This window comes from Chlamydotis macqueenii, chromosome 23 (assembly GCF_036417535.1).
Source record: "Chlamydotis macqueenii isolate bChlMac1 chromosome 23, bChlMac1.mat, whole genome shotgun sequence".
Taxonomy (NCBI): domain Eukaryota; kingdom Metazoa; phylum Chordata; class Aves; order Otidiformes; family Otididae; genus Chlamydotis; species Chlamydotis macqueenii.
Window position 1 is genome coordinate 6,351,607 of NC_141578.1, and position 21,862 is coordinate 6,373,468.

Consider the following 21,862-nt stretch of genomic DNA (forward strand, 5'->3'; position numbering starts at 1 on the left):
CTTTTCACAGGGCAAATTGTTCTATGTTTCCCTTTCATTCCTGTGTAATGGTAGTTTAATTAAGAGGACATCTAAATACACTGCATCTTTCCAGAGCACAGGTAGTTCTTTCTGAGAAAGAGATGTTGTCTTCCTTGCGTTTCAAATGCCTCTTTCAAATTCACTGTCCCTTGATTTTTTCTATTTTTTCATCTCTCTGCAGTAGTTTCAAGGATCTGGCAGCTGGGAGCATTCTTATTAGATCTGAATCAATTGCATCCTATAATTAATTTCAGAAGGAAAATGATAGGTTGATTTCTGTGCATCTGCAGAGCCACAGGAGTCTGCTATTACCAGCCCAACACGTGCGGTTTAAACACAAGGCCGGTCCTTTGACAACGTGACGCTCCCGGGTGGAAAGCTCTTGCTGCTGTTATCTCAGTGACTCACCGCGAGGATGTTTCTTGATCGCTCAGGCATCCCAGGAGCACGGCAGAACCCATCCTGCTCCCTGGTTGCCTCAGTCACAAGCCTGAGAGTTAGGGACTGGGTGGTTCTGCCAGTGGTCACCAGTGCACCCAGTTAGTTGCATTCCACATGAAAAACAACTTAGAAGCTTTTTTCTCTCTCCATTCTTACACGGTTTGGTAAGCAAGTGAAATAATGAACAGTGACATTTAAAATATCCCTGGCATCTGATTTAGCACCCACTGAAACAGGCAGAATAGTTGACATTCCCCTGAATTACTGTTTCAGGTGCTGGTTGAAACCATTGTCGTCTTGAAACAGGAATAGCTAGAGAATTGTTTTGTGCTTATTCATTCATAATTCATTCTCTGAAATGCCCTTCTGATTCAGCCTGGCACACGTAATCGCTCGCTGCCCTAAAGGCAGCTTTGTTTCAGTTCTTAGATCCCTTTGATAGGAGCGGGGAGGAGAAGAACGGTAAGTTCAACAACAGCCCAGTGCACAAGCAGCTTAATGGGCTGAGGGGGATTTAGAAAATAATTTAACATTTGCAAGAAAGATACAGCGAAGAAATGTGTGTGGGTTTTTTTTTTTTTCAGCAAGTTATGTATAAAATGAAAATTTCAAAATTTTCTGTTGAGACAGTTCGTCACCTCTGTCAGTAACAGCTTTTTAGGTGAGAGCTGCTAAGAGACTGTTGTGAAATTCCTCCTTATTTGTTTCCCAGAGATGCTTGATGCTGACAATTGTAATTTAGACTTTTGGACGATGAAAGTCAGTGAAATGAGTGTCCCTGGTGGACCACGTCAGCGTGTACAGCTCTCTAACAGCTTTTGCTGACAGACACCCATTGGCGCGTTGTCTTTGCCTTCTCCCAGTAAGGGCTGGGAAGTGCTGCGCTAGCTGGGCTGTGGAGTGGTGCTGTGCCAGCTTTGGTGGGTGGCTCACAGCTGGGAACTGCTGGCTCCTGCCTGTGTCATTAGCACTTCATAGGCAGGTTTCAGCTGGACTTCATTCTTCGATGTCCAGTCTGGCCAGAGGAGAGCTGCACTGGAGTCTAGCTTTGACCTGATTCTTCCCGGAACAGGTAGGAGCCACCCTCCTTGGGCTCTCACTAGAGGGAGGGAAACAAAGGTGCTCCCAGCACTAAACCCCTCCCTGGCTGGACAGTAGGCCCGCGAGGACGTTCGGTTGGATAATGCACAGAGGTTTGCATGCAGGAGTTAGCAGCAAGAGCCTACTTACTGTACCTTGTTGTAAGCGAGGGCTGCTCGCTGCACTGGATGTGGATGGTGCTGAGCTCCTGCATGCTGCGCAGGCGGGTGGCTGGCACGCTGGAGTTGGGAAGGTGAGTGGTCTTCTTGCTGCGGCGAGAACAGCAGGAGGTGGTCAGGCCGTGGTGACTGGACAAGGAGGGGCTCCGAGAAGAAGGGTAGTTTTGCATTGAGCTCTCCATGCAGTTCTGCTCAAACAGTTGTTCGTCTATGAACTCATGGTTCTGGCAGGGAAAAGAAAAGTGCCGTTACTCTCTGGTGACACCAACAGCTTTGGCCCAACAGCAGACGGTTTTTGACAGCACCTTTTGCTAGGTTGGTGGGATGTGTCAGCCCCTTGTCTGTGTAAGATGCTCTCTGCCTCTGTGCCTGAAAATACTTGCACTAGGCAGGTCTTTGAAAGAAATGACTCTGCCCTTCCACTCACTGCAACCAAGAGAAGATTTTGCTCTCCTGCATCAGCAGGGGACTAAGGGAAGCTGTTGCAGTGACAAAAGCACGATAGTCTATCGATGCTGCCTTGCTTATGTAGTCGGAGATGGTTAATACATTGTATTCAAATTTTTTTTTTTTTTTTTGGCTGGGTTCCAGACGTGGCTTCCAAAAGTCTGCAATGCCACATGGTTATGAAACCCAAGAGGAGATTTAGGCTCCTTTTTCTTTGTCCCTGGGGACAGGATTGTACTGTATTTGGATGACCATCTTGACGAACAGCTTAATTGCAGGATGCTGCTTGTATTGGCTGTTGGGTGCAAAGCATACCCGCGGTTCACTGGGTGCTATCTGCTGCGTGGAAATAAATGTGGCAGGTGAGAGTGGGAAGTGTGTAGGGGAAGGAAATTAAGAAAGCTGAATCTGTAAAGAGTTTTTGTGTTAAGGAATAAGAAGTCTTGAAAGAAAGAACTCCTATGTGTGTGTATGAAATTCTAGTGAACATACTTTATCCAGTCCCTGTCAGCATCAGAAAGGATGGGAAACAAAAGCAGCCGTGGTGAAGGCAGCCATCGATTTCCATTAGAACAAGTAACAACTCTCACAGGAAACAGGAGCACTGGATAGCCAAAAAGAGCCACGTGCACAAACTCCCAAGGACAAGACCAGGAACAAGAAAGGAAGCAAACACTCTCCAGACACGTCACAGAGACAACAGAGAAAACAGATTGAATTAAAAAGGAAATACCTTGATGGTGGAAGTTCGTACAGATAACAGAGGATCATCCACAAGATAGGACAATCCCTACGGGACAACATGCCAACAAAAGATAAAAACACAATTGATTGTCCATTCCGGCATTCAGAAGTTTAGTCTCAGCATTCCAGCCGGCTTGCTCAAGTTTGAATGGGCAACCAGACCTCTTTACCAAACCTTGCCTGAATCAGGCCCCTTTGTTCCTTCCTTCTCACACGTAAGCTTTTTGATGTTATGTTCTTGGAAACAGAACAAAACTAGTCACAACTTTACTACTTTGATCTTTTGAGAGCTGAAGGCAAAGGAAAACAAAGTTTCAGCTGCTGATTCACAGGTAGCGGACTGGAATTGTATTGCCATTGGGTCACCAATGGATATCGGTTTTGATCGTACTGTGGAAGCACAGAAGAAAGGTTTGGGTTGAAGGACTGGATTCGATGCTCTCGGCACTTCGAGAAAACATGGCACGTGATTGTCCATACTCAGTCTGGGAGCTGGAATGAGTGGGGAAAAAATCCTTTTGTTTGAACAAACTCCACCTGTTGTGTTATAATGACAAAGTAACCTCTGTTATGGCGCCGGGATGTACTGTAGGGTCACTTTGTCATCTGCCACGCCAGCTCTGGGAGCCATTCAACTGCAAGGCTGCATGCTGGCGACGACTGCAGATACCATGACAATAAATAACGCACTTTTAGAATCCTCCTGCCTAGCTTAAGGAAAGGTGAATTGCCCATTGAAACAAGTTTGCAGCCATGGTACATTCCTCATTCCATTCCTGCAACTTGGTCACAAAATGACTCTTCAGTGCTTAAAAATTATTTTACTGCTATTTAAATTTTGGGGGGGAGAACTTTTGCATAGTAATTTAATAGATTATGTGAATTTCCACACAAGCTGATTGAACTATTTTGATTGATAATTTCAGACAGAATCCGAACTTGCTATGTGGTTTGATACAACATCATGGTAATAACTGGCAGAAAAAGTGTGGGGGAAACACGTTAAATACTGTGTGTATTCTCCCCCTGGGTCTTAATCAAAATTTGAAGTATCACTGTTACTGCTGTTCTTGCTGAAGAAAGCAACCTTTGGAACACTCAACCACTGAGACCCACTGCCTGAGTAAGCTTGCATGCTGGAGGCCGTCCAGCTTTGTTAGCGGTAGGCTAATACATCCACAAATTAGGATGTGCCCAGCCCATTAGGAACGGAGCAACTCGCGCAGCTCCAGAGATGCCCACTGCCCTGCACAGAGGTTAGAATTTCTCAGAGCCTCCCAAGGGCAGACCCTGGAGGCAGACGTGTCAGCTGTTGTTTGCTTCAGCCAATTTGTTAAAGTTTCCAAATGAAAGTGTTCTTGAGAAATACGGGTCACAGCAGTGAAGTTTTTAAGCATACAGTTCTAAACCAAAGAGTCAGATTGTGAAATATCTGCTTGTTATGTAATATCCCAAACCGGTAGAAATAAAGGCAGGATGAGTCGTATGAAATAAATTCAATTGATAGAGGAAGAATCAGCTCCCTGTCCTCGGAATGGTGACTTTCATGGCTCATTGTGATAAACCGGCTGTACCCAGCAGGTCACTGTAATTAACCAGTCATCTCCTTCCAGTGTATCGCTGAAGCCTAAGCGGTGTTATTCCAGCACAAGCCAAACTATGGAATTGAAGGTGATTTATCTAAAAGAAAGCTCTTGCAAGTCAGAAATCAAAAGTACATTTGATGATGGATGCAGATAGAAAAAGGCATGAATATTTCAAGTGTTAACCTCTCTCAGTTCTTTCTAGAATGAATCATGGTATAGATAATGTGTTCCTTTGCTGCAGAACCTTTTATATAAACCTGGAAGTAAAACATACGTATCAAATAAATATCTGCAATGTTCCAAGAGACTTCTGCACGCAGAATCACTTAATGAAAAATAAAATTCTCACCCAACACCTTGCATAATGCAAACAGAAAAGTCCTGTTATAGAAACTGCTTGACTGGCTTTGAGATAAATTACCTGCTTTTGTACCCAGAACTGCAGTGAGAAAAGATACCCGCAGCCTTTAAACCCACTAAGGGAATTCATCTGCTCTGTGCCGTACCGAGGGCTGCAGGTTGTCTTTGCCAGCCTGCGGCACTGGAATTGTAGTCTGGAGTCAGCAACAGCAGCTTCCTCCTCTTAAGGCCACAGGACTGTCCTTTATTAGGACTGTCCTAATTAGCGCAAGCAATGAGTATATACGATGCGTGACTGAGAGCACAAGGCAAACACACTTTAGTTCTCTTTCAAAAGCACTGAAGGAATTAAACGTAATGTACACCTTGTTTAGAGGATCTCCCTAACCCCACACTGGAAAGTTATCTGCGTTCAAGAGAACTTGACTGAGCAGCTTGCTACCGACTTGGTACTGGTGTAGAAGGCTGGGGAGCAGCAGATAATCACATCTGTGTCCCTTGGCACAGTCATTATTTAGAAGACCATGAAATAAAGTCCATTTATCCCACTACAAAATATTCTTGGGAGCTTGAGCATCAGCCCCCTCTGGCACAATCTCAGGTCTACAGCGCAGGTCTGACTGAGTGCCCCTCCGAGCAGCCGCGTGCACGCTTTTCCGTGGGAAGCCTGTGCCAAAAAGACCTAGGAAGAGGTAACAGGATTGTGTTGCTACTTACGGTTGTTTTTTCCAGGCAGTGCAGCAGGTGGTGATGTTGGCTTTCAATTAGGGAGGTGCCTTTAGTCGTATGCTGTTCATCTTCAGTGGATCCCTAAACAGCCAGAAAAAGGAGGGGAGAAAACCAAAACCCAAACCACGTGTCAAACCACGAAACCAACAGAACCACCAGCATTAGCTTTCACAGGGATAAGGACAATTTCAGTGCTGCCAGCCCTCAGGTTGTTCTCATGACTGTTATGAGGTTACCTCATTTTTTTTTTTCTTAATGATTTGGCTTGTAAACTCAGGTGAGGAGCTGAGCTTTGATTCCAAACCTGTGTGTTCCTAGCCGTTTTGTAGCTGTGGAGGACACCTGGGAAGCACTGTCAACACAATGTCAAGGCTCAGGAACCAGAAGGGAAAGAAAAAAACCTGTGCTGTTTCATTTTTCACAAAAACGTTAAGACTTTTAAGCTTGACGTGACCTTTGAATGCTAACAGATGTACCCTGAACCCTAGTCTCTGCTGAGAGACAAAACACAAGCTGTCTTGCTTTTGCCGAGCTGGAAGCCTGGCTCTGCCTGACCTTCAGGCCTGCTGGAACTGGCGCGTGCTGCTGCCAGAGCCTCCTGAGCCACGGCTGCGTGCCAGGTCAGAAACTGGGAATGCAGGCTTCCTCTCCTGGGCTCTGTCACGCTGTTTCTAGAGACAGGATTCCTGGCTCCGTCTCTCCTCTTCACGGACGTGACCGATTGCTCTCCGCGCTTCGTACCTGCGGTGTACGGCAAGGGGGCTGCCCTTCCCTGCGTCCGTGCATCTGGTGGTTGGCGGGGAGTTTGGAGCGGGTCCTGAGGACCACGCTCAGTGCAAACTGGGGGCATGTGACCCCTCTTGGAAAGGCGGGGAAAGGGAGGAACAGGCAGGCGCTAATTAAGTAAGAGTTAATAAATATAAATTATCCTGTCCAAGATGAAGAAGCACTGTGCAGCCGTGGCGGAGGGTTTACGTTCACATGAAACGTGGCAGCAGTTCCCTGGGAGGAGGAAGGTCCCGTTGTCATTAGTTCCCTATAGCTTGTGGTGTTCGCTCAGTAGGACAGCTTCCTGTGATTTGTGTTTTATAACGGTGCCCAGGAGCCCCGTGACCTGACCAGGAACCCTCTGCACATCGCTGAGCACAAAACCGGAACCAGGCAAGGCTGTTGCCAAGACCTCACCATCCGGATATTTGACTCGTTGTACAGCAACACCCGTACAACTGGGGACCCGCCTTCCCCTGCGTACTCAAACTGCTGAAATGTGGCTAACAAATCTGTAAGCTAATTCAGAGAGCAGGGTGTGCTTAGGAGCCTGTGCCACCTGGGGTGAGATGGGGTACAGGTGAGAGTGTTTAGGCTGAAAAACTATGAAAAGGAGTGGCCCCTCCCAGGAAGAGTGGAGGGGGATGAGCTGCTTGTGGGGTGCCTGTTTGAGGACTTGGGGCTGGACAGGCTTATTGGGATGCTTCTGCTGCTCTGCTCTCCGCTTCCGCATCAGGTACGTGTGCGTGTGGTGACGTGGGGAAGAGACTGCTCAGCCTGCGGTGTTCTTAGTGGTTAGGATGGCTTACAGATCTCAGACCAGCCTCTGTGCTTTTGTTAAGCTGAGAGGCTCGATCTGCCTGAAACAGCTGAAATGGATAAGAGGTTAGGAGCCTGAGTTCAGTGTGGGCATAATTACTTTTGCTTGTGCGGAAAGTTTGGCATCAAGTGTTCATCAAACTGCAGTGGGCTGGTTTAGTCAACCTGGGTGTGGGGGGAGAAATCTAGCACTCTGTTTTTGATCTCTGCGCTGTACCAGTGAATCGGGTGCTTCCATTCCTCAAAATGTAGCATGTCACTTACCCCGTGATCTGATGGTCGGATACACCTCAGATATGGGAAGAAAACAAGCAGTAGGTGTTGTTCAGAATTTCTGTGCTATTTGAGAGCTGGGATTATTTTTCTCACTTTCTCTGTTCTGTGGTGGCAGATTTAGGATCTTGGTTGTTAAGGTTGTTCTCTTACTACTACTGCTTAAGCTCTGGATCTTCAAATTCACTGTGATTTCATGACATGTTAATCTGTGTGTGCCTTTGATGACTAGCATTTTCAAAGACAATGACATGCATTAAAATGGCAATTAGGTGTTGTAAAATGTTCCCCTGTGCCCCACAAGTAAGGGGTGCCGGCGTCTTCTGTAATGCCTAAATCTGAAAGTCAAAACTTGATGTGAATGGCTTGAATCTCTTCTTAGAAACAAAGCAGCAGTATCCAACTTTTCAAGAGGGAAAATGGGTGGGATGGGAGACACAGTGGAACATCTTGGCAGAAGTTGCTCTCAAGGGGGTCAAATTCAGCTGTGCTTAAAGCATTGCTTCTACATGCATCCATGCGTCTCAGGGGCTGCCTGCAGATGTGGGTGCTGGATGCCTTTTCCAGGAGGGCTCTGTGGTCCTTGAGTGAAGGAATAACTGTCTCTGACAGATCCCAAAACATAGCTGAACCGGTACGCCAAGAAAGCTGGCTTTCTGTGCACAGAATTAATAGATTCCTATGGGAATGCATCTTAGGCAGGAATGTTTCCCATGGAGGTCCTTGCAAACCCTAAAACAGACATGATGCTGCACTAAAACACTGGGAAAGGAGAGAGAAAGAGCACATATTGCAGACACTCTTTTAATGAGGATTTGCTTGAGAAGAGATAGAAATGGACTTTGAAAGCAAAGCTAGAGCTTCCATACCTCTGGCAGAAGAGCTGAGCCGATTGTTAAATTTTGGCTGCACATGGCTGTCCCTCTGCCTTCCGTTCCAAGGCCAGGCTGGCTGCGGAGGGAAACGGATCGAGGGATGGCAGCGACCAGGAATAAAGCGTAGCATCAGTAGTATGATTTGTATCTTGCCTTCCTCTCACTTCTTCTTCAGGAAGCTCAGTGTTTTCAGAAACTGAGCGTGCAAATTAAGAATGGGATCTGCAGGAACTACTGCCCTACGACAGTGGGAGTGCCAGCATCGCCCAAACGCTTGGCATTTTCATAGTGCTGCTGAGGACTGTACGCCTATAGCGACTGCATCGGTGGTACCTACGTTACTGCAGGCAAACAAACCTGTGTCTTCGTTAGAAGAGTCTGGCTGTAATGAAAAAGCTGGTGGGGGGAGGAGAGGAGATGGTTTGCTTTTTGAGCTGGAATGCCAGTTTTGTGAGGATTTGATGCCAGCTACCATTCAGTTTGTTCTTGGAAGACATTCAGTGAACTGCTGGTGGCTTGGAGGGAGACTGAAACACACTGTAGTGTCGGCTCTGAAATCCAAAATAGTTCCACTTTTCCTCCTCTACTTAGTGCTTCAGCACACAGAATTGGACGCTGGTGAATGGAGATGAACTGGTTTGGTGGTTAGACTGTCCCTTCCCATGGGAATGGCCAGAACCCTTATCCATGGCCAAGCAGATTCTGCTTGTGAAACGGCACAAGACCTCACAACCTACTGTTCCTAGGATATACACCTCCTAGCATTTCAGCTAAAAGGGAATTTCAGCTGGCTGTACAAGGAGATTAACGCTAAGAGGATATGTAGGCTGCTGCCATGGGAAGAAGCTCACCATCCCTTGAGCACTTCTGACACAAAGCCCACTAAAAATCTCTCTAAATGAGAAGAAAACCATCTGAGTACTTTGTGTCTAGATGGCAAATGCAAAATGCCACAAATCCAGGTTTTGGAAGCAAGAGTCTGTGTTCTTGCTAGGAGCAGACCTCCTTCCTGCTGCCGTCCTTGGATGAATCCTTTTCTTTGCTTTTTCTTCACTTTGATACAAGGCTACAGGCTGAAGACGTGCTGTTCCCTTGAAAGATGGTGTCAGTGCATTCATTCTGGTGCTAATGAAAGGACGTTCTGGCACATGGTCCGGAATGTTGAGCAGTCCTTCTTTCTCAGTTTATTGGCTTGGCTGCAGAGCCGCAGCCAGTAGACATCCTGGGGCAGTTGTCTTCCTCGGGTAAGCGCTCGGGGGGGTCAGACTGCAGGGCAATCTGCTGGGCGCGTGTAAAACAATTATGCATTGGTCACAGGACTGCGTGATCGCTAATGAGGAAAGCGATAATTTCTACTCATGGCCATATAGGAATTGCAGTTGGAATTACTGCTGGTAGCAAACGAGCCCTGTGGCAACCTGGCCACGTGAGGTCCATTACAGCTAGCGCGAGGCCTGGGCAAGGTCTCAAGGTGGGATGCGTACCTGACGGATGAAGCGGTTTGATGCTAATTGACTAAGGATATGCACAGCATGTAGGTAATGTTTTGGGCTCTAATATAGCAGCTACAGAAGTCACATTGCTTCATATTTTTACAGCTTAAAAAATTTGGCTGGTTGACTGTGCTGTCATTCACATTTTTGTACTCTTCAGAGTAGTTTGTTCTCCTGCCATGGTGAAAGGACGTAGAATCTTGCCTTGTGCAGTCAAATGGCCACGTATACCTTTCCAGCAAAGGATGCTCTGCAGCTCGGTAATTAACTGGCGCTGCTGCCTGTGGGTGTCGGTTCTCGATTCGGGTACGAGGAGGGTCCGCAGGCGGTCAAAGATCGTTTCCTGGTCGTTGTGCAGATGCCAGGCACGGCTTTGGCAAGTTTCTTGTTTTAGTACGTTATATTCCTGTGTGTCACAGGTGCATGGTAGTTCTTCCTTCCTTACACCCTTTGCTTTTGACTATTCCAACAGGAAGTTCCTTAGGGTGGGAATATTTTCTTACGAGGTGTTAAAACAAATGTACACAATATTAACTGCTTTTCAAAGTAGGGTTTGTGGATCTGACTGGGCTGTGGCAGGGGATTATGTTAGCATTCGGAGCTATAAGCCCACTAGAAAGCAACCTGCACCCAGGAAAGCTTGGGAAGACCTGTCTAGGTGTTACTATATATCTGAATTTAGTTATTAATGGGTAAAAAAAAAAAAAAAAAACCAAACACAACCCTTTAGAACCTCTTTAGAAATGTTTTTGTTTTCCTTCCTGTGTCTACAGTAGCTTTTTAGCCAGCAAAATGACCCTTCTCACAGTTTTTTTTTTTGGGGCACGTGCCAGGAAATGAACCCATTCAGCCAAATATTTCTCTCAGCCTCCTGCATTTTGGACTTAAGCACTGGTGCGTCAGCTGCTCTTCGGCGAGTGGTCTTGGCAGGGAGTTCTGGTTGACAAGAGACGTGAGGAGATTCTTGTTGGGATAACATGCTGGAAGAGCAAGTGTTGAGTGCCCCTGCTAAGCTCTTCTGGCATTTTTAAAAAACTAGAAATCTAAAGCTCAAAAGGAAGTTTTAAATTTATAGTCAAATTTTTGTGTTCCTCGGTAATGAAATAGCAGAACCTCGCTGAGTTGACGTCCCAGTCCTGAGCCTTTCATTTGTGGGGATAACGCTCTGGGCTAGGTGTGACCCGTCTTCCGTAGTCTCTCATTTTCCTGATAAAGAAACTTTTCTTGAACTGCTCAACAGCAACATATGGTTCAAGAAACGGCTTTTCTGAGTGTCACTGCCATTTGCAGAGCAGGAGACAATGTTGGATGTGTAGTCAGAAGGATCAAACTTGTTTTGGAGGGGAGAACAGACACTGATCTGGGCATCCTACCTTCCAAACCTGTGCTTCACGTGAGGTGCTTATGTGGAGTCTGTTAAAAACCATTCTGGTTGTGAAGGGGCAGATTCCTCTCTCTCAGTCTGCACTGCGTAGTGTCCTGTGTGCAGAATGGGGTGCTGCACCATTTCCGTGGGTGCCGTACCCGCTGAACCTGGGTGGGAATGGGCTGAGGTCCTAGTGAGCAGCTTTCACCGTGAGCTGAAAAGGTTTTTCAGCTTTGATTTTACAAATGCCAGGATGTATGCCAGGGAAAATAGTAGACTTTTGAAAGATTAGGGCGCAAGTACAGATGCATGAACAAGTGCTAGGCGGCTCTGGTGGCTCAATTAAGCATTCTTCATCTCGCTCTTTGCTCCCCACGTGCACGAACGGCTGATTTATTTGAAATGAAATCCATGAAATGTGCTAATACCTGCTCTGGTGTTGATCAGGCTTAATGTAATAACCCCGTCTCACTTTCCCTGATTCCACTGAGCAATCTGACGCACTTAAAACTTTTCTCCTCCTGAATAGCTAGAATTGGCCTCCAGAGCCCTTTCTGTCAAAAATAGACCCGCCGCCAAACTGGCTGAATGGGGAGCTAGGGAATATTTCCCCGTCCTGTTGGGCATGATCAGATAGCCCATGTTAGGGGGAGGCTCTTGAAAATACATAACTCTGTGTGGGAGGAGAGTGGGTATTTGTGCTACGGGCAGGCTCTGGGTGGCATAAACCAGTACGGCTCCATCACACGGAGAGCTGGTCATTGCTGGGAGGTTGGATCCTTTCCCAGCTCAAGGAGGAGCCCAAGGAAGGTTTTTCCTCCCGTCCAGTCTTGCAGCTGGATCCCAGCTGTCCCTCCACATGGCACATACCATACACGAGTGTAATTACAGCGTGACACCATTCCAGGTGTGAGGCTGCCACACCAGTTAACGAGCAATTGGGCGGCAGGGGAGAGAGAGAGGGAGGGAGCCCAGGGAGAGGAGTGGGAATAGGGAGCTGCTCAAACGCTGGGGAAGGAGATTTTGTCTCTGCACTCACCGTCAGCTCGAGGGCTTCGTTCAGGAGGCCGTTGCGCTTGCTGTGAAGGTAAGCGTTGGAGCTGCCGGTCTTGGCCACTCGAATCCTCGCGAGCCGGGCTTTCTGTGAAGAAGGCAAACAAGCTGAATTATACCCTGGCACGCCAAGCTGCTGGTCCTGTGCTGGCAATACCAGGAGGAAGGAAATTTCAGGTTCTCACTCTAAGTGACAAAGCCTGGAGGTGAAATAGAGGGCTGTGCAGACAAGACAAGGTGCTGTTGAGGGCAGCTAGCACCGTGTCCCCAGGAGCCAGGTGAGGGCATGTGTCTGAAGAACCCAGGCTGCCCCAGAGCGCTGACAGCCCTTCCAGAGAGAAGGGATGGGGTACTGCAGATTTGTTTGTCCTTCCAAAAGTTAATAGCCGTTTTTGGGGGCGAGATGCACAGCAACCAGAGAGACTTGCTCGGGACACGTTTCTGGTGTAGGATGACCGTGTGTGATCTAGCCGTGTGCACGTGCTCTGCACGCATGTTGCTTTCGTGGCTTGCCTTCTCTCTAACGTGTTTGGTTGTTTAATCCTCTCTTTAGCTGTCAGCTCTGACCTCTGCGTTGCCACTTGCTCTGCCTGTACAGCAGCTAGCGTGGTGACACCTGGCCCTCGGTGACGGCGGGCTGTCCTCTGCGGGGCAGGGCCAGGTTAACTTTGGTATGTGATAACACGAGACTCTGCCCAAAAATATGCATCTTTTGTCAACCTGACAGAATTCACTCTGCACCAACACAGACATTCAACTCTTCTCATTTTTACGGTCCCTGACCTTATTAACCTCCAGGGGAACAAGTTAGATGATAAAAAGCAGGCCAGAACAAAGCAAAAAAGAAAAACGAATAAGGCCCTCTTCCTTTTTGCTCACCCAGTTCTCAGTGTTTAAGTTTTTCTTTTCAATTGTTGCCTGCTTCTCTGTCAAGTGCTGATTTGCCTTTTTCTTTTCTGCTGTTAATTTATGACTCAAACACCATTAAAAGTAAATACACGAAATAGCTGTGGCTATTAAAAAATAATTACATTGTGCTGTAGTTTAAAATGCTGCATAATCTTTTAAATAACATGGAACTCGTGATTTTCCTTTCTAATTAGAGGTGCTAATGGGTATACGCTGTGGGAGGAGTAAAGCCAAGAGGCAAATATCTGCAGTGGGTACCGCGTGTGACAATTCCGGGAGCTCCGTTACTGTACACGCGTGAGTGACTCTGGCCCTCGGTGTTTGAAGGATTTGTTTAACCTTAAGAGCTTCTGCCTAAGAGACAATTTCCCAGGCAAATTCATGTGCAGGAGACTAGTTTGCAGCTTTAATTAGGTGACACAGACTGTGGCTAGTCTGAAAAATAGCTCTTCTTCGAGACCCCAAAATGAGGACATCCGAAATTGACTGTGTTTTCTGTACATCACGTAGATGTCACGTCTCACTTTATCATTAAGACTCCAGGTCAGTGTACGAGGGCGGAATCTCTGAGGAAGCGTACTCGGTGCTGGGGGGAGGTGTCTCGCTGAGCTAGCCAGTCACCCTGCGAAAGGGGCACGTGTTGTGTTTGCAAGACGTAGACTGAGGACGCTGCAAGAAAATGAAATTGGATCTTCAGTTCTTCTGAAGACTTTCCCCAACTGCTTTAGGCCACGAATAAGACTGGCCTGAGACGGTAATCCGGAACAAAAACCGCAGATCACTGCTACTGAGGATGAGTTAAGGGGAGGGAGCGGGGGATAAGGGACTGAGGGACGTTCCATTTCCCTGTTACGTGGCACTGTCTCTCTGTTCCTGTTATTACATTTCCATTAAATTATTTCTTCCATTTGCGAGTATATGCCTTTGTCTCTGTTCCTTACTTCTTGCAATTATCTTCTCTTCCATAATCAGGACTGGATATTGGATCTGGTGATGGTTTTACAGTGAGACTCTGACACAGCCACAGAAGACTTCCATTTCCCTTCTGTGCTTGACAAAATATCAGCTCCTTTGCTGCAGGCCTTTCGAGAGTCCCCCGGCTTACTCACCTCACCTATAGCAGGGAAGGCTTCATCCTCATCTTCGGTTCAGTCAGTTGTTAAAGTGGATTCAGTCTTGGGCTCCTGTAATGAACATCATTCCCTTTGCCTCCGGGCTAGCAGGGGATCAAATATTAATAGCTGTACTCCACGTGGACTGGAGATGGTTCGTTTCTGAGCTCTGTTCTCCCTTCTCCTTTGAAACAGGGCCACTAGCTACCTAAATAATTAAGCCCCATAGCTTTTACAGTTTAGAACAGACGTTGTTATTTTAAAAAATGTCAGCGGGGCAGGACAGAAGTTAATCCTACTCTCCTTACACAGAGGACTGTCTAGGATAGTCGCATCGCCCAACTCTGTGCCCCCATCATTATTAAATTCAGTAGATGTCTTGATTAACTCAGCTAGAGAAGTTAATTAAAATTGGTGCCTGAAATTAGTTTGGCCCTCCAGACAGTTTCCCACGTCGGGCTAGAAGCGAGTCTAAGGCCCCTAAAAACATAGTTTGTGTTTTTGTGTGAAAGCCTGCGTTAACGTGCATATTTGGAAAGCATGTCTTGGGTGACAGAGCTGCACGTGGTGTTCAGGTCCACCTCGTTTGTTTACGTGGGATGCGGCGCTTTGCTCGTGCCTGACGGTGACAGAGGGTTTTAGCGCGGCAAAGCGCGCTCCGCCGAGATCCGCAGCAGGGGATCGACCCTGGTTTGTGTGACTGAGCGAAGTGGACGGAGGGCGTGAAGGGCACCTGGGTTACGGTGCGGGCGCAGGTAGAAGCTGGCCGCTTCGAAGAAGTTTTGTGTTACTGTTGGGGTGTGACGGTCTGGACCTGGCTGGCCGGCAGCCATGAGCTTTGGCACGGGTGAGGAGTAAATTGCAGAGGCAAAACCCTGAACTTAGGGCACCCCACGCAAGCTTTTGCAGCAGCAGTATTTTGCAGGGATCCACGCTCTGTACTGCCACATATTTCGTTGTCAGAAACCTAGAGAATTAGGCTGATGGGCTTCTCCAAATCCTGCCAGTTTTTAACACATCTAGGTGTGCAACCTGATCTGGTTGGAGATGTCCCTGCTCCTTGCGTGGGGGTTGGACTGGATGGGCTTTGAAGGTCCCTTCCAACCCAAACCCTTCTCTGATTCTAGTCCTGCCCAGCTCAGTACTTCTGTCTGCAGGACAGAAGCCAGACAAGCAGAGGACCATGTTTTTCTGGCCATCTGCTGCAAATGTCTTTTGTGAGGGGGGAAAGTTGTCTTCTGCATCTTATCCCACAAATGTAACAGACTAAAGGTCATTAGGGCCAGGCCTGAGATCACTCTTACTGAATATAACCCCTGCACTGAGAGGCTAAAAAAGGAAAAGAAACCGGCACACTGTGTCTGCACGGAGAGCGGTGAGAGGAGTTGCTAGGAAACCACAGGATCTCAAAATGCATATGACCTAATCTGGAAGATAATTTATATGATGAAAATAATAATACTAATGACAGCCACTTACAGGTTAGGATGATTAATTTGGTTATCTTGGAGCCCACGTGTTCCCGAGAGCAGGGTGGAAGTCTTTCTGGCTCCTTACTGCTTTTTAAGAAACTGGGGACTCGGGATAAGTGGGAAGGGCAGCGAAGCCCAGTACGTGTGGAGTGGTGGTATGGTGGAGAGAGAGGATGATGTCAGTGGCTGTTGGTATCCTGGTACCTCCGTTTCCCAAAGGGACAGACAAAGGAGAAAGAATAGCCTGTCTTCAGCTCTTAGCCGCTTTGGAGAAGCGCAAGGAGCGGGAGTTGCTGGCTAGGAAAAATGCTTACCAGATGGCAGGCCCAGGAAACAGCTAATTATTATTTATTAATGATTTTTGTCTAGTTCTTATGGAGATAATGATCACTCTTGATTTGTGTGATATAATAAACTATCAACTTACAAACTATGGTATAATTTCATGTTTGCCAGACATCTTCAGCTTTCTTATCTCCTGTACTTGAGCACGGAGACGACTGCAGTACGTGTCTGTCAGGTACGATGTGTACAGGTCCTGTGCCCGCTCCTGCTCCCTCTTTGAGCTGGAGCTGTTATTGGCGTTATCCTTCACAGAATGGCTGAGGCTGGAAGGAACCTCCAGAGGTCATCTGGTCCAACTCCCTTGCTCGGACAGGGTAACCTAGACCCAGCCGCTCAGGACTGTGTCCAGATGGCCTTTGAGTATCTCCAAGGATGGAAACTCCACAACCTCCTTCAGCAACCTGTGACAGTGCTTGGTCACCCTCGCACTGAAAAAGTGTTTCCTGATGTTTAAACAGAACCTCCTGTGTTCCAGATTGTGCCCATCACCTCTGGTCCTGTCACTGGGCACCACTGAAAAGAGCCTGGCTCTGTCCTCTTTGAGATCCCTCCGAGCCTTCTCTTCCTTAGGCCGAACAGTCCCGGCTCTCTCGCCCTTTCCCCAAATGAGATGCTCCAGTCCTACCCAACTGCCTTCATCTGCTAAAACCACACTGAGAGCATCCCTGGCAGCTGCACGAGATAATGAACAGCGCTTCACATCTCAATTCCTAAACAATTAGTACTTTGACTGTGAGTAGACCTATTGGATGACCACCGTGGTGAGCCCAGTGGTGCAACAGGTGTACTCACTGGTCTTTTAAAGTGGAAATTAAGCTGTTCTCAAAAGTAATCAACAGAATGCTTTTGCTCTGATTTTTATTTCTGAGGTGCAGTACCACAGCCGTTCAGTAGGTGCTTGATTTTATTGCATTTGTCTGCATCTGTTGCCTGTTTGGGCTTGGACTTAAATTCTGGATGGAAAAACATGGTTGATTTTGGGATATGGAAGAGTTAACAAGCAGGTTGTACAGTTAAACGGGAGTTTCTGCAGCCTGAACAACCGAGCTTAGAGTATGGAATGACTAAGAAGTATTTTCTTGTAGTTATGGTCTCACCTTTCTAAAATGATCTCATCTGTGGCACCTTTGACTAATTTTAGCATAAAATTCAGAAGGGCGTTCGGCAAAGACTTCAGTTTGTAATTCCGAGTGGGAACTCGGGGCATGTATGTGACTTGGAAAGGGGACGGATGAAACCTTCTGGCCTACTGTGGTAGTTCTTCCTTGCCAAGCAAAAAATGGAAAAGTGTTCATTTTTAAGAAAACATTCAAAAATAATACAGTGGACAAGAAGTTAAATGAACCCACTGTCTGTGGAGTGCTTTCCTCAGTATAATCAGGCAACACTGATCATCTGTCCTACTTACGGCTCTGGGAAGCTGATGTGCCATCTTTAACAAAGCCTGGAGAAGGCTGGGCTGCCAAATGAGGACTGAGGGGTACTACACGTGTTTGAACACAGTGCAATAATGGCTGTTTGAAAAGCAAATGGCCCATGTAATAAGTACTGGCTGTTGCTCTGCTAGCCGGGGCTCCAGCTGGCTATTGGAACAGGCAGGCAGTGGAGTCACAGCCACGTTAGAAAAGTTAGTTTCTGCAGATCATCTTTCTGTCACTTTAACCTTTTTTTCCTAAGAAATAGAGTATGCACATTTGGCCTTCCCTTCCTCTCAGACCTTTACACTAAACAGCTTTTGAGCCAAGTCCAACTGTTCTCTCATTTTCGCTTTGGGGGAGATGTTGTAGAGCCGCATATGGAAATGAGATAGTGTAGAACTCATTATATTCCTGTATAATTTGATAGAACCACTTACAGCCAGACCTTGATCTTATTTTGGGCCTCTTCATTACTTTCCAGAGATGAAAGGTTCCCCTCCCCTCCTCCGTGGCTCTCCTTTTAATCCTACCTTACCCTTGGCACCATTAAAGCACCAGAACATCGTTTCAAATGCACTCTATCGTTTAATCTTTTCCAACGCTGAAGAACACGATGTTCGGTCTATTTATAGAACAATGCACAGAATATGGGGTTTAATAGATCTCTGCTTCTCTACTAGGCATAGATAGCCTGGCTGATTAAACACAGAACTTTGAAAAAAGTATCGTAATGCGCAAAACTTGCAGAGAAATGCAGGATGGTCAAGAAGCCCCTGGAGCACCAAGACCAGTCCCCTCCTATTGCAAGCTTCCTCTTGTGCGTTTTCATCTTGAACTTAACGAGGTCTGGCTTAGGCTTCATGAAGCTCTTATTTCTGTTGGACATTTATTTTAGAACTTCATTCTTCTATTTAGAAAAATTCTTCTCATTTACAGCCTGCATGTATTTGTTGCCAATTTTACTCGGTTGCATTGTATCGACATTTTCTTTTTTTGCAGGGACCATTCTCTTTCTGGTGTTTGCTGCATTCTACAGGAAAGAATAGAATAAACTTTTGTAGAGTTAGACAATGCTCACTTCACTCCTTTTTCTTGACATTTAAGACATAAGCTTTTTTGGAGGCCATTTCATATTTTTATCCTCTGTGGATGCCCTGCTTATTTCTAATTCCTTTTTTTAGTTACCCATCTATCCATCCACCTGGTAAGGGTTACAGCCAGACCCTGATCTCTGTAAGAACTGACCTTATGGACAGTTTTTCTTTGATAGATATCTACATTATGCACAGCTATTGCATCTTGGCTGAAATTCAAAGCTTCCTCCGGAGGTTCCCAGGTTACCAGTCCAGCTGACTGACACGGCTAGCTCTTGGCACTTCTTAAGTTTGCCTCTTGAGATAGAGATAAAAGAAATTCCTACTTACACTTTTTTTAGATTCTTAATGCTGTAATAGATTCTAGAGCTTGAGTCAAAATCGCTCCAAGGATGTGTGGTCAAAGAGGTGCCATACCAGTTGTAATGGGAATCCAGTATAGTTGGTTAGAGTTAGAGATGAAGGATTGTGGGGTGTAAATCAGGGTGTCAGAATTGGTCTAAAATATGTTATTTAATAAACATCTCGAGAAAAGAGCCTCATGTTTTACTGTATCACTAACGGAGAGGTTGCTGTTTCCATTATTCTAAATTAAGGCTCCGTGTTTCACTGAAAGCCAAGTGTGATGAGCATCCGTCTGCCCGTGATTTATCTGTCTGTCCGTGTTTCCAGATCTCGCTTCTATGACAGCTTCCACACAGCTCACACCTCTAATTAATAGCTATAAGGTATTCAGGGGATGGAGAAATTAACAGAATTTGATCTAGTGTCACATGCTGACTTACTAGACCTGATAGATGAACACTAATTAATGGTGTGGAGGCCTGTGATTAGCTACAGAAAATGATGGCAATTCCTTCATAGGGTGCTGCTCACGCCTTCCCCAGGATGACAGTGAAAGCTGGAGGGGACAGGAACTACAAAATCTGTGATTTAGTTTTTCTGGAGTTTCATACAAACTTGTAAAACTCATGCCCTTCCTTCTCCCCAGTGGAACGCCGAGGTGATGGTGGGGCTGTTTTCCTGCCTCGCTGCTGGCAGCGTTGTCTCTGATGGGCAGGACCCTCCCAGCAGCGTGGGTGTGGGCAATGCTGTTGTGCCAGCAGCTCTGCTCCATCCTGAGTCTCTGTGCTATGAGCTTCTGAGCTTTCAGCATCAACTGAGAGAAGTGTTCCTTGCTAGCAAACAAAAATTGCTGGGAAGTCGCACAGCAACTTCATTGTCGTCTGATGGTGCAATTAGCTTTCTTCCTGAAGCTCCTCCTAGTTGTTTCCCTTGCTCCTGGGGTCTCTGGGGACAAATCTCTTGCTTTAGGCTTCTGGGGGAAAAAAAAATCCATCACAGACCCATCCTGGGGTCCTGCGTGATAAGTGAAGGCTCTTTGAAGAACGTGTGTCTCGGCTCACGTCCTCGTGCTGACAGCCACAACGCCTTGGCCGCGTGCCCCGATTTGGCAGACGCATGGAGGGAGAAGCCTGCCTGGCGCGCGGTCCCGGGTGCTGGAGGCTCCAGGTTTTTCAGCAGAAAGCTGCGGAGTTGTCATGGCTACGCGCTGGTCCGGCCGCATTTCTGCGTTCCAGCGTTGCCGTGCGTTCCTGCTGGAATGGCTCCTACTGGTCCTGGCACTACTGAAACGAAGCTGATGCTTCATCTGTGGACAAATGCCCTGGCGCCCAGATACCAGAGCTCACGGGCAATGTGTAGAATTGCTCTTTATGATTGTACTCGTTTGGAGTTGATGCCGAGTTTGGCCTAAATGGCCGTGCTTGCGGGGAGAGCAGGTGGCTGGAGCTGCCGTCTGCATAGCAAACGGAGTTCTGCTCTGCTGTGGCAAGGAGGAGGAATGAGCTGTTTCCTGTGGAGCGAGCTGGTGGATTGCACTGCTTTCTCTTCCTGCACAGTATTCGCTGGCAGACTGATTTCCCTATATAGTTTTTATCTTTTTTTTTTTTTAATTATCTGTAAGTTTTATGCACGCTCTTGATTCCCTTGCCTGCTTGTGAGCCGCTCTCCACCCGTGAGTGGTCCGGAGAGCGATGCTGTCAGCTCTGCCTTCTCCCGCGAGTCAGCAGGAACTGCCGGTGCAAAAGCTCAGACAAATTTAAAATCCTGGGTGTGAACAGTGCTGCTGTTAGATTATAACCCTGACATGAACTAGCTCTGCAAGAATCCACCGAGCCAGGAAAAGAAGTGGATTTATACCGGATTGATGTGACAAAACCTGAGTCTCGGAGAGGGGAGCGTGGAGGGCGATGCTGCCGGGGGATTAGTTTGCCAAAGCGGGGAGTCTGGGTGTAGTGGGGAGACAGACGAGGACGGCAGGCTGCTGCTCGAGCCCAGAGAGGGGCTGCCCTGCGCCGTTAGAGCCTGCTGCTGTGCTGCAGTCACTGTTTGATGGGATTTGCGTAACCTTCAAGCAAGAGAGGCTTGTTCTGAGTCAGACTCCGCAGCCCGCTGCTGCTGGGTGGAGTGGGAGGAGTGGAGTGATGAGCTTGAGACTCCTCACGTTGGGCTGTGAGACATCTGGCAGTGTGAGAGCTGGGAGCTCTGCAGCGGCCCCGGAGAGATGCACTGGTGGGCTGCGGAGCGTTCCCATCGGCCTGGCACACGCAGTCGGAGGACTGGGTACCTGTATTGCCATCTCAGCGCTGCATGTGCCAGCGACAAGTGGTGTTCTTCATCCACGCATCGCTGCCGTGGCACAAATTAGTGACAGCAGTAAGCTTTACTGCCATTTACACCCACTTGCAGTTCCGGTTTCTCCGGACCCAGTGGATCTCTCCGTATCCGTTAATCCAGACTTCGCCATCCATCGCGGTGGCGCAGGGGTGTTGGAGCTGTGTTCAGTGCGTCGTCTGGGAACGGCGCGGGAGCTAAACTGCGCCCAGCCCACTCGGTTCTGCGTTACTTAGAGTGGTAAAATAACTGGTTAATGCAGGCAACAGCAGAGAATCTGATCACTGGAACCGAGCTCCGAAGTAGGATAGGGCTTCCCAACGTTTTTTGGCTGGGTGCTTTTTGTGTTGGTCTCCTTGAAAAGGCGATTTCAGCTTGCGTTTATTTAGACATCTGGGATGAAACAGCCGACATCAGCCACTACAAATCTTACCGACTGTGCTATGTAATGGAGCCATCTGGACAGAGGCTGCCGCGCACAGCCGGGAGTGCCAACGGGCGGGGAAAGGGGGGGACGTCCTCTTGCTGAGGTGACCAGGGAGGGACCCTGAGGGTGGGCGAGTCGCGTTCTTGCACGCTGCAGGCTGTTACCTGGTTATGGC

The 21,862-nt window shown here is 47.4% G+C and overlaps 1 protein-coding gene across 1 annotated transcript in view; it reads right to left on the bottom strand.

Moving 5' to 3' along the window:
* Positions 1 to 21,862, bottom strand: part of KCND3 (potassium voltage-gated channel subfamily D member 3) — a 114,988-nt gene that overhangs the window by 5,298 nt on the left and 87,828 nt on the right. The window contains exons 4-7 of the mRNA XM_086765821.1: positions 12,221 to 12,322; positions 5,576 to 5,668; positions 2,902 to 2,958; positions 1,698 to 1,945 (exon numbers count right to left, since the gene is read on the bottom strand). Coding sequence (XP_086621947.1) covers positions 1,698 to 1,945; positions 2,902 to 2,958; positions 5,576 to 5,668; positions 12,221 to 12,322 — 500 coding nt within the window. The remainder of the gene's footprint in view (positions 1 to 1,697; positions 1,946 to 2,901; positions 2,959 to 5,575; positions 5,669 to 12,220; positions 12,323 to 21,862) is intronic.